The sequence below is a fragment of the Mirounga angustirostris genome, unplaced genomic scaffold (assembly GCF_029215605.1).
Source record: "Mirounga angustirostris isolate CCGP_5_RB_7025 unplaced genomic scaffold, mMirAng1.0.hap1 SCAF_12, whole genome shotgun sequence".
NCBI lineage: Eukaryota > Metazoa > Chordata > Mammalia > Carnivora > Phocidae > Mirounga > Mirounga angustirostris.
Genome location: NW_026991720.1, coordinates 103,036,640 through 103,049,500, shown reverse-complemented (window position 1 = coordinate 103,049,500; position 12,861 = coordinate 103,036,640). Strand labels below are relative to the sequence as shown.

The window sequence follows — 12,861 nt, the reverse complement described above, 5'->3', positions numbered from 1 at the left end:
AGTTCAGCGTGGGCTCGTTTGAGAGTTAAAAACACCCAGTGGGCCTGGTCTCAGGGGCACTTTTGTGAGTTTTATTTCCCAGAGTCTCATAGGTTCTCACTTTGTTGTAGAAAAATCTCTTTGTGCTTCTGTGGGGGAGAAGAGTAATCATTCTAAAAGATGCCCAAAGACCTCTGTTCCTCTTAATGGGAAATATTTTACTAGACCATAACCAGTGGGGGGTTTTAGCAATGCCTAACCACTAACCTAACACCCCACTCCAGCCCCCTTGAGCCTTCAATGTGGGGTAAGGAAGTACTCAGCTCAGGCTCACTAAAATACTGAGTTCTAAAGATAGACACTTCCCTTCCGCACACCCCTCACCACCTCTTCAGTAGTAACAGGGAATCATGGCTAAAAGAAGTGAAGCCCAGACCCTATTTATGATGAATGTAGGGAGGCTAAAAAACAACAGGGGAGATAAAAACAGGACACCTGAGGAGATTTACCCTCTGATACCTCATCTACAGAAAATGATAATTACAAATTAACTCCAAGCTGGATAAAGATACACTAACATGAAAGACACATCTACCTAAATTTCTTTTTTTTTTTTAAAGATATATCTATTTATTTCAGAGAGAGAGCGTGCTTGCGAGTGAGGGGAGGGGCAGGCGGAGAGGGAGATAAGCAGATGCTCTGCTGAGTGGGGAGTCCGACACGGGGCTTCATCCCAGGACCCTGGAGACCGTGACCTGAGTTGAAATCAAGAGTCAGGGGCTTAACCAACTGAGCCACTCAGGCACCCCATACCTAAATTTCTTTTTATCTGATAAATAATGTCCAACTTTCCACCAAAATTTTCAAGGCACTCTGAAAGACAAAAAACACATTCCATGGAGACAAAATGAGCATTAAAACCAGACCCTGATATGGCAGATGGTCCAGTATCAGATTGGGAGTTTAAAATAACTCTGATGTGCTAAGGGCTTTAATGGGAAAAATAGACAGTATGCAAGAACAAATGGGTAATTTAGCAGAGAGATGGACACTGTAAGAAGACAAATGCTAGAAAGAAAAAGAAACACTGTCAGAGAGAAAGAATGAGAATGAAAAGAACTAGAGAAGGAAGAACACCCCTGATGGGCTCATCGTTGCCTTGACACAGCAGAGGAAGGAATCAGTGAATTTGCAGACAGATTAATAAAAACTCTGGAAACGGAAATGCAAAGAGGTAAAAGGAAAATATGGAACAGAATATCAGGGAATTGTGATAGTTACAACACATGGCATGTATGCATAATGGTGGTACCAGAAGGAGTACAAGAGAAAGGGACAGAAGAAATATTTGAATAATGATGGCATTTTCTTCCCAAAATGTATGATGGATCACAAAGTGCAGATTGAAGATGTTTACAGAACACCAACAAAAAGGAATACCAAAAACCTACACTTAATCATATGATACTCAACCTGTAGAAAGTCAAAGATAGATTCTTGAAGGAAGCTGGCATGGGGGACAGATACATTACCTACAGAGCCACAGAGTTAAAAATGACATTGAACTAATTGGAAACCATGAAAGAAGGAAGACAGGGAGTGGAATATTAAAGCTTTCAAATAAAAATAACCACCCACTAGAATTCTGAATCCAGTGAAATTATCTTTCAAAAGTTGAAGGAGAAATAAAAACAGAGGGAATTTCTTGCCAGCAAACTTATCTTGCAAGAAATGTTGAAAGTAGGAAAATAATAGAGGTCACAAAGTCAGATTTACATAAAGAATGGATGAACATTAGAGAAGGAATAATTCAAGATCTTTTATATTTATCATTTTTAATTGGTCTTGTAAGTAACAGTTTGTTTACTATCATAACAGCAACATTGTATCCAGCCATTGTAGCTTATGGCTAAGTGACATGGATGGTGGCGATACTATGTGGGAAGGGAAGGAGAAATTGAGAACACTCTGTTATTAAGATATTTCCACTTTATTTTTATTTGAAAATGGACTTGGAATGGTTGTGAATGTATATTATGAACTCTAGAACAACCAGCAAAAAAAAATTTAAAAAGAAATATAATGGATATTCTGAGAGGAGAGAAAATGAAATAGTATGGAATGCTCAACTAAAACCAGATAAGGCAGAAAAAGAAAGAGAAACAAGGGGACTGAATAGAAAATCGTTACAAACATGGCGGATAGGGGCGCTTGGGGGGCTCAGTCAGCTGAGCATCCGACTCTTGGTCTCGGCTCAGGTCATAATCTCAGGGTCCTGAGATCGAGCCCTCTGTCGGCTCCGCACTCAACGCAAAGTGTGCGTGGGATTCTCTCCCTCCCCCTTTCCCTCCCCCTGCTCTTGCACTCTAAATAAATAAAAAATAGATAAATAAATATCTTTTAAAAATCCAATGGCTGATATAATTCAAGTGTATCAAAACTCATGTTAAATGTAATGTTCTAAATATAATTGGTGGAGCTGCGCCAGTTGAAAGACAAACTACCAGAGTGGGTGAAGAAACAAGATCCAAATATATAGGTTTTGTAAAAGAGTCCCACTTTGTTTTACTTATTTATTTATTTATTTATTTATAACTAGGCTCCACACCCAGTGTGGAGCCCAACATGGGGCCTGAACCCACAACCCTGAGATCAAGCCCTGAGCTGAGATCAAGATTTGGATGCTCAACCCACTGAGCCACGCAGGCACCCCAGGACTCCCACTTGAAATGTAAAGACCCGGATAGATCAACTGTAATGGGAAAAAGAAAGATCCATCACGTCGATATTCATTAAAAGAAAGTTCGAGTAGCCACGTTAATTTGAGGCATTAGGGGCCGTTACATCCTTGTAGAGGATTGGCTCCTTTATCGTTATGTAATAATGTAGTAATTGTTATTGTATTAATTATATAATTATAGGGGGCCCCTAATGTGTGTAAACCCAAGCGTGTCAGGATCTGGGAGGACAGAGTGGTGTTGCCGAAGGAGAAGAAGGTGCATCCAGTCCCCCTTTCAGTAACCGACAGAACCCATAGGCAGAAAATGGGTCAGGGTAGAGTTGAACCAAGCAGCACATTAATCAGCTGGACCTGATTGACATTTCTAGAATATTCTGTTCAAGAACAGCAGCATGCCCTTTCTTTTCAAGCTCACATGGAAGATTCATCAAGATAGACCACATTCTGGGCTGTAAAGTACACCTTAACATTTTTAGAGAACATGCAAAATACTGCCCTCAGAGGACAATAGAATTAAGCTAGAAATAATAGAAAGACAGCTGGAAGATCCCCAGATATTCAGGGATTAAACAAGACACTTCTAATTAGCATACAAATCAAAGAATAAGTTGGACTCCATTAAAATAAAAACAAAGTCTGCTCTGTGAGGGACACTGAATGGACTGAACACACAAGCCACAGACTGGGAGAAAATAGTTTCAAAACACGTATCTGATAAAAGACTGGTCTCCAAAAGATACAAAGCACCCAAGAATAAGAAAATAAATTAGAATGTGGTCAGAAGGTCAAGGCATACCTCACTAAAACAGATGTACAGGGCGCCTGGGTGGCTCAGTCGGTTAGGCGTCTGCCTTCGGCTTGGGTCACGATCCCGGAGTCCTGGGATCAAGCCCCGCATCAGGCTCACCAGCGGAGAGCCTGCTTCTCCCTCTCCCTCTGCCTGCCACTTTGACTATCTGTGCTCTCTCTCTATCTCTCTGTCAAATAAATAAATAAAATCTTAAAAAAACAACAACAACAGATTTACAAGATGTACAAATAGCACGTGAAAGGACGCGCAACATCGTACGTCATTAGGGAATTTCACATGTAAATAATGAATATATACGCACCTGTCAGAATGACTAAAATCCCAAATGCTGACATTGCCAAACACTGGTGAGGATTGGGAGCAACACGAGCCCTTATTTACTGGAAACGCACATGGTATGGAAACTACCAAGGACAGTTTGTGAGTTTCTTAAAAAACTAAACATGGTCTTATGATATCGTGCAGCAGTCTTCTCCTGGGTATTTATTCAGATGGCCTGAGAACTTACATGCACACACACACACACACACACAAACCCTGTAGACTAATGTTTACAGCAGTGTTATTAGTAATTGTCAAAATTTGGAAGCAACAGAGATCTCTTCAGTAGGTGAATGAATAAATAAACTGGGGTGCATCTAAACAATGGAATATTATTCATCAGTAAGGAACGAGCTATCAGGCTGTGAGAGGACACAGAGGAACCTCAAATGCATATCGCTAATAAAGAAGCCCATTGGAAAAGGCTGTGTGCTGCGTGATTCCAGCTCTGTGACATTTTGAAAAGGCAAAGATATGCAGACAGTGAAAAGATCGGTGGTTACCAGTGAAGGGAGGAAGGGATGAATAGGGTCAGGGCACAGAGGATCTCTAAGGCGATGAAAGGTTCTCTGTGATGCTGTTGATACACGATGCTGTGAATCTGACAAAACACACAGAAATGTACAACACCAAAAGTGAGCTCTAATGTAAAGTATGGACCTAAGGGAATAATAATGTCTCAATATGGGTTCATGGATTGAAACAAAAGCACCAGAGCAATGCAGGATGGTAAGGATGCGGGAGATTCTGGATGAGAGGCGAGGTAGGGTGTGGGAACTTCGCGCACTTTCTGTTCAACTTTCCTGTAAACTGAAGCTACTCTAACAGTTGGAACTCTATTCATTACAAAAATGATTACCTTCCTCTTCCTTTTTTTAATCTTATTTTTCCCCCTCCTCCTTTTTTTTAAATCTTATTTTCCCCCCTCTTTCTTCTTTATGTGGTTCTTTTCTCTTATGCCTAATGGGCATGGGATGAAAAAATGTGGTAGACTTCTAGGTGCAAGGCAGGGTTATTGGAACTGATCCATTCATTAATTTGGGGACTGCTGTAACATGCGGGCTTCTGTTTTATAAAATGGCAGTGAGGCTTTAAAAAAAAAAAACTGCTGTGTGCATGTCTACCAATGAAAGGAAATAGAATGAAGTACAGATTCATGCTATAATGTGGATGAGCCTTGAAGACATGCCAAGTGACAGAACCCGCTTGCAGAAGTCGTATCCTATATTGTTCAGTTTCTGTAAACTATCCGGACTAGGCAGATCCGCAGAGACGAAAGCTGATAAGTGGTTGCCAGAGACTGGGGGTCAGTGACCAATTTCTGGGAGTGGGATTTCCTTTTGTGGGGTCAAAAACATCACAGACCTGGATAGTGGTGATGGGGGCCCAACATCATAAATGTCCTTCTTACTGCTGACTTTTATACCTTAACGATTGCTAAAATGATAAATTTTATATGATGTGCATTTTACCACCATGGAAAATAAAAGATAGAATAGGGAAAGAAAAAACTAATGAGTGAAATTTTTCCAGAGGCAGTGGTTCAAACCAAAGCCTGGCATTGTCCAGGTTATCCTTGAACAACATGGGTTTGAAGGTTGCGGGTTCACATAGACAGAGATGCTTGCTTTTCAATAAATCTAGGACTGTAAATGTATTTTCTCTTCCTTTTGATTTTCTTAGTAGCTTTTTCTTTTCTCTAGTTTACTTTATTTTTTTTTTTAAGATTTCGTTTATTTATTTTAGAGACAGAGAGAGCACGAGCCAGGGGGAGGAGCAGAGGGAGAGGGAGAAGCAGGCTTCCTGCTGAGCAGGGAGCCCAATGCAGGGCTCAATCCCAGGACCCTGAGATCATGACCTGAGCCCAAGGCAGATGCTTAAACTGACTGAGCCCCCCAGGCACCCCTAGTTCACTTTATTTTAAGGATACAGCATATTCTACATGTAACATACAAAATATGGGTTGATCAGCCATTTGTTATCAGTAGTGCTTTCTGCCAACATAGGCTGTCAGTAGTTAGGTTTTGAGGGAGTCAAAAGTTAAACGTGGATTTTCTCCAGCCCGGGAGTCAGCGCCCCTAACATCCCGTGTTGTTCAAGGGTCAGATGCTTAACCAAGGAGCCCCTGTGTAAGGTTTTCTTTAACATAAAAAGCAACGGTGGCCTCAGAGCCAAGCATAGACACGTGGGATGCTACTCATTCACTGAACCCATTTATGCTCCATTAATCAGTTGCATTAGACAGACTGCAGTGAACCTCTCATGGATGAGCCGGGTTAAAGGAATGGGTGTTTGTCTGGGGAGCCGAATTTTCTGGACTGTGTGGCTGCTTCTCTTTGCAGAGAGGTCGTGGATCTGTCTTTGGCGGGCGCGGCGGGTGTTCGCATTGGCTACTGTCCACAGCAGGACGCCCTGGACGAGCTCCTGACCGGCTGGGAACACCTGCACTATTATTGCTGCCTCCGTGGGATTCCCAAGCCGAGCATCCCTCAGGTAAGACTCCCCGGAGTCTTTCAGAAAAGTGCCCTGCTAAGAAATGCTTGGCCAACACCTCCGGTCCCAACAGAGCTCTCTGACCCCTTGAGAAGGAACCACAGTGCCAGCTAAACGTACCTGAAAGATGTTTCCAATCTGATTACACGGAAGGAAACGCAGTAAATCTGTTAATGTTGCATTTAATTATGTATTTAAAATAGATCTGAGTGCACAAATCACTTGGGGTTAAAGCTAAAAGTGTTTGCAACTTTGTCTCCTCTCCAAGTGCCTTTTGCATTTATTGGACTGTTACTTTTATTCAGGAGCAAACATCATAGACCCTCCCGCTGGTTCACAGAGAAGGGCTCAGGCTGCCTGCGGAGTGGGGTGGGTTGTTGGAAGGAGGACTTCCCGGTGAGGGGGCTGACACCTGCCCACCTGGCTCCTTCCCTGGGTGGCTTCCGGAGGATGGAGAGGTGGCAGAGACTGCAGACCGCGCCCTTCCTCCGTCGCTGTGGGAGGATGGGGTGGGCACAGTCCTGAGAAAGCCAGAGAGCTGCCATTCTGCCTGTTAAGAGCGGTGATCAGCCAAGCAGAGCTGACAGCCTTGACCGACAGCTCAGAGAACGTGCCAAGTGGTAGCCACTGGAATGGCAGGTGCTGGGGGTGCAGCTTTACCTTTTCTGCCCCTTGTAGAGATTCTGGAATGCTCTTTGCATTTCTGGATCCTGAACAAGGATCAGAAATAAGTGGTTTATGTGGTGCATTTTCAATGCAATTCTACAGGACAGGGAGCGTCCCAGAATTCACGGGAGACAAAACTAACAGCCACTCTTTCACTGGCCCATGAAAATTCATTCCGTGTGCTATTGTGTAATGCTTCTTCAGCCACCATTTCTTATGGATGCTCTGTAACTTAAGTGCAAGTAAAGCAGAAACCCTCCTCGTCCTCGGAGGGCCCTGCTCCTGTCCCCCACCTCCCGTCTTCATCAAGCCAAGACAACCGTCCGCTTCTGGAGGTCTGCTCATCGTGGTTAAGCAGCTAGTGAAACCCAACACTAATCAGGAGCTCTGTCCAAAGGTGTTTATCTCTGTCAGCTCCCTTGGCTCGTTTTTGATGAAAGAGGCAGATGCTTGGCAAATGCCATACTCTGGCCCCTTCGCTGGCCCCGGGGGAAATGCACACTCGGAGAAGTTCCTGTTGATAGAGTAAGGCTCGGCACGTCCTGTCATCTGGGGCGATTGCCTCCTGATTCTTGGCGCTCTTATGGGCTCATCTTTCGGAGCTCCTCCACGGAGAAAAGTTATTTTCATGGTACCAGATTCGGAACTGGCTTCACTTCCTGCATGAAACTGCAACTGTTTGGCAGTCTGCCTTGCTACTTGCTCGGAGCCTTCTGAGATGGCAGAACGTGTGTTCCCAGGGGAGTTAGTTCCCTTATGGCCAGGGTCCCTCTCCCATCCATTTTAGAAATATGGGAAATAGCAGGCATATCCGTTCTAATGTGCTTATCACTGGGTGTCCAGAAGGGATTATTACAAAGCAACAGAAAACAATACTTTTAGCCAACATTTCAGTATTTGTTCTGGGCTAGGCGCTATTCTAAGTATTTTACAGCAACATAGGTTGATAAGATGCTTATTCCCTACTTTACAAATGGGGAAGCTGAGATGCAGGTGGGATAGGAAATCTGCCTAAGCCCCATGGCTAGAAGGTGGTGGGGTTTTCTTTTGAAATCCGGTAAACCAGCTCGGGAGTAAGTGTTCTTGATGAATATGTGATCCGGATGCTGAGCTCCTCGTTGAGTACCGTGGAACTTCTTGTGTCCCGAACAGCTCAGTCTTACTTTCTGTGCCCCTTTGGTGGCTAAGGGAGTGGAAAATTCATGGAGTTATCTTGTGGTCCCTCAGCCCGGGGGTCCCTTCCCACACCTTTCTCAGGGCTGGAGCCGTCCCAGGTGAGCCGGGACAGCTTTGGTTCAGATCATGCTTACAAAAGTCCTACTAAATGTGGATCATGATTACCACTGTGGATATAAGAATGAGTGAATCCTAAACTCTTGCCTTAAGTGTCGAACAACTGAGAACTTTATGGGAGAAAAACACCTAATGGCAGAGAGAGATTCCTTAAGCAGAACACATTTGGGGGTTGGTACAGCATTTTGCCGACCATTGCTAGGGCTCACGTTTGCTGTAATGTTGACAGGAGTCCTGAGTGCAGGAAAACTGCAAGAACGTACTTATCAGGCTATTTTCTGTGATTTTCTGAAAATAGGACCTTCAGGAGGCATGGGATCAAACCAGTGCATTTGTTCCTATGTATTCTGGACTCTTTCCCGTGGCCATCCAACCCAGGATGTGTAGGCTGCAACACTGACCTTTTTTTTTCTTTATAAGATTTTATTTATTTATTAGAGAGAGAGAGCACGCACATGAGCAGGGGCAGGGACAGAGGGAGAGGGAGAAGCAGACTCTGCTGAGCAGGGAGCCTGACTCGGGGCTCGATCCCAGGACCCTGAGATCATGACCTGAGCCGGAGGCAGACGCTTAACTGACTGAGCCACCCAGGCGCCCCAACACTGACCTTTTGTGGAACTGGGAAAAGGTGACCTATGTTTCCTGGTTCCATGAACATCAGTATTCATAATTTGGTGAGTTTATTCCGAAGTTCTCTGCGTCCCTTTGACTTACACTCTCTGATAACTAGGCCAGTTCTCGAGATTCTTAATTCTTCCTGTGTTATTTTGAGGAGGCGCAAATAAAGCTTTAGAGCGCTTTCTGTCGGGGGTTTTTCTTGGGAGGCATAAATATCATGCCAGTATTTTCAGATGTTCTTGATACTTCATCATTGCCATTATTATTAGGCTTATCCCAACTTGTATGCTTTTATCCAAAAAAGCATGAACAGTAGTCCATGTATTTTATTTAAGTATATTTTTTATTTCGTTATTTTATTTTAAAAATGTCTTCCATTTATCTTACATTTTACTTGTCCTTCAGGACAGAGAGTCTTCCTCGCCTCTCCTAGATTTGAATTAAGATACGATTGCAGCCAGTCTGATTATATGACGATGTCTAAACAAACTGACAAAACCAAACTTCGGCGATGTCTCTGCGGTCACAAGAGTCACGGAGAACGCATTTGTCAAAGTTTTAAATAGTGTTTGTCACTCAGTCTCAGCCCCAGAGGCAGCTGCACCGCATGGGAACGGAGAGCAGACAGAATGCGGGGTGGCGGGAATTGTGGTGGGCGTCCGAGCGGGAGGGCTGTAGGGACCCATGCCGCCCACTGGGGAGGGGAGAGGGGCAGAGAAGAGGACAGGAGTGGGGTCCCCGGGGCGTATGAAGCAGGGCAGGTGAAGGCAGGGCAGGACAGGGGTAGGAAGAGAGGAGGCAGGACATGCCGGGTGTGCTCGGGCTCGGAACCCCCTGTACTGTGGGGTGGCGCTCAGTCACCGTCCTGGCTTCGTGCAGCTGTTCCCAGCAGTGGCCGGTGAGAAACACTCCCTCTTTGCTCCCCGTCTCTCCGAGTGGCCTGTCTCTGGCAGTGGCTCCTCGGTGGAAAGGGTCATTTCTTGTCCGTTTGAATATTGAAAACTCTCTTCACCGTTCTCTGCTCCTCAAGGTCCCGTCCTGCCCGGGCTCTCCCTGCTTTATTCCCTCTCTTCTTCCTCGGTCTCGGTTAGGGCTCACCTGTGCCCGCTCGCCCCAGTGTGGCTGTGCATCGGGCCCTGGCTCGACGGGGTTTCTGGCGCACTCTGCTCCCCTGAGCTCCAGTCCTGAGTGCTCCCACAGGTGCCCACCTGCTGTTCATCCCGTGCCGGCCTGGGGTCGGGAAGGGAGGTGTTCGTGGGGGGTGGGCAGGGGCAGCAGAGGGCACGCAGGGCTGAGAGCCCGGGTCTGGGGGCCCTCGGTGCATGGGGATGCGTTCACGGACGGTGCCTGTCTTGCAGGTTGCCGGGGACCTCGTGAGGCGTCTACACTTGGAGGGCCATGTGGACAAACTGGTGGCCACCTACAGTGGGGGTACCAAGCGGAAGCTCTCTACGGCCCTGGCCCTGCTGGGCAAACCTGACCTGCTCTTGTTGGTGAGTAGCTGAGAGATCAGTGCTCTCTGGGTGTCTTCAAACAAGATGCCCCTCCGGGGAGGAAATTCAGATCTGTAGTGTGGGTTCTCTGAACTAATAAACATTTTGCCCTAAGACAGTATTTCCCAAACAGAATCTAAAAAAGCATTGGAATTTAACAGAAATAAAAAAGATTATCTTTTGATAGAGTCCCTGTTATCTATTTCATTGAGGACTCAATAAAAATTTACCATTAACGGCAGTATTTTAGAATAACACCAGGATCCACCTATAATCTGAAAACCGATATATATTTGACTCCTAGCATATTGTTTCACAGAGAAGTGATTGTCACAGCTGCGGTGACATGAGCCCATGGTGAGTCCCGACAGGGGTGTCAGGTGCAGGACGGATGTGGCGGGGAGAGTGGGTCGTTCAGCGGGAAGTGGGGCTTAGATGCAGTGGCTTTGAGACAGGCTGTCTGGGGCGCCTGGATGGCTCAGTCATTAAGCGTCTGCCTTTGGCTCAGGTCATGATCCCGGGGTCCTGGGATCGAGCCCCGCATCGGGCTCCCTGCTCCGCGGGAAGCCTGCTTCTCCCTCTCCCACTCCCCCTGCTTGTGTTCCCTCTCTCGCTGTGTCTCTCTCTGTCAAATAAATAAATAAAATCTTAAAAAAAAAAAAAAAGAGACAGACTGTCTGTAATCCATCTGGGAGCTGGGGTTGACCCAGTGTGACTGGATGAAAGCATGAACTGGTGGTGGGGGATCAAGAGATAGAGCCAACTGTCTTGCATTTCTAAAGTAGCTCAAAGTCATATCCCTCAAGTAATATGCAAAAGGCACGATTTGGATGCCATAGATGGGATACGAATCACTGGGGTGCATCCCACAGCTTCCCACGTGTACGGAGTCAGAGGGGCAGCAAAACGTGTGGGAAACAAATTATTTTCTTCTTTCTGTTACTGTTCATTAAATGGAAACTGTTTTTTGTTTTTTAAAGATTTTTATTTATTTGTCAGAGAGAGAGAGCATAAGCAGGGGGAGCAGCATAGGGAGAGGGAGAAGCAGGCTCCTCACTGAGCAAGGAGCCCAATGTGGGACTCGATCCCAGGACCCTGGGATCATGACCTGAGCCGAAGGCAGATGCTTAATGACTGAGCCACCCAGGCGTCCCTGGAAACAGTGTTTTAAAGGGGATTCAAGAAGCCTGCATTGGACGAGTGGCCCTTCATTATTTAATGGGGTGTCTTCTGGACTCGCAGTTGATTTTCCTTTATTTGCTTTAAGTGTGCTTCTTTGCATGGTCCCCAAGTCAAGGACGTTGCAGCATGCCATCATTTGACATCCGGGAGTGACTATGAACACTTGCCCCGTTCTGCAGGTTGTAAACTAGGTTTTCCGTACAAGAGGAGGCCCACATCGAAGAGCTCACTAGGCATGATGTCTGTTACCTTCTGTAGAACTTTCCCCATGCTCATCCTCACCCAGCACGTGTCCTGCATCAGGACGGGGACACCGCCCTGGAGCGTGTCCCCCACCTTCTTTACGCAGCCTTGCTCTCGGCTCCCTTGGTGGCCCTAGACTCTGGCTTAGCGGTCAGACCTGAGTCAGCTGCCAGGGGCCAGATTCTGCTTCTAGAAACACCTCCCTGCACAGACTCAGCCTGGCACGTTGAACCCATGTCTCCTCCTCATCTGCAAGTGGCCGTGATACAGTCCTGTGTATTGGGTCCCTTGAAATCAGGCCACGGAATGATGCCGATAAAGCGCGTGGCACCCGGTGGGCTTTAGTGACCGTGATGGTGGGGACGTGTTCAGAGCATCTGGTTCAAGACATGCCTTGCAGGGCCTTCCAAGTTCTCTCCCGAGGAAAGACAGTGGCTCCGGCATCTGACAGCAGCGTGGGGTCAGGAAAATGTAGAGCTATGCCCATCAGCTTTCTCGCTGAGCAATGCATGACCACCGCTGCTTCGCTTATTCTTCTAACTATACATATGTATCACCCGGCTTGCAGAAAAGCGCAGGTGTTTGTTTTCCTGCTCAGTGCCATTTTTTTTTGTCCACTTTCCGTCTGTTTTTCTTTTAGGGGAGTTGATGACCCTAAGCTCTTAAGAAAAATGTGTTTAGTACTCCCTGACTGCAAAAAGCCCAGAAATGCATCGCGAAGTCCAGAACCATTTCTCTCAAAAGTGGTTCAGTAAGTGCTTTGGTGTTTATTGAAGGAGAAAGCTCCGGGTTCCAAAAATCTCACTTTACTTGATGATGCTACATAAGGGAAGCTTTCTTCTGCTCTTGCCTGTCTGTCTGCGGTGGATCATTCGGAAGCTCTGCGGAGGTGGACGGTGCGGCAAGGTGGGCCGTCCTCTTTGACTACCAGCTGTTGTGAAGACGCGATGCCTGTAGAGACAACGCGGGGTCCACCCGCCCCCCCACCCCGGCCAGGCCTGGCCTCGTGCAGCCTGCGTGTC

General features: G+C 46.2%; 1 protein-coding gene across 1 annotated transcript in view; it reads left to right on the top strand.

Annotated features, from left to right (window-relative positions):
* Nucleotides 1-12,861, top strand: part of ABCA13 (ATP binding cassette subfamily A member 13) — a 379,838-nt gene that overhangs the window by 332,002 nt on the left and 34,975 nt on the right. Inside the window, exons 56-57 of the mRNA XM_064575492.1 lie at nt 6,194-6,344; nt 10,280-10,414. Of these exons, the coding sequence (XP_064431562.1) occupies nt 6,194-6,344; nt 10,280-10,414 (286 nt within the window). The remainder of the gene's footprint in view (nt 1-6,193; nt 6,345-10,279; nt 10,415-12,861) is intronic.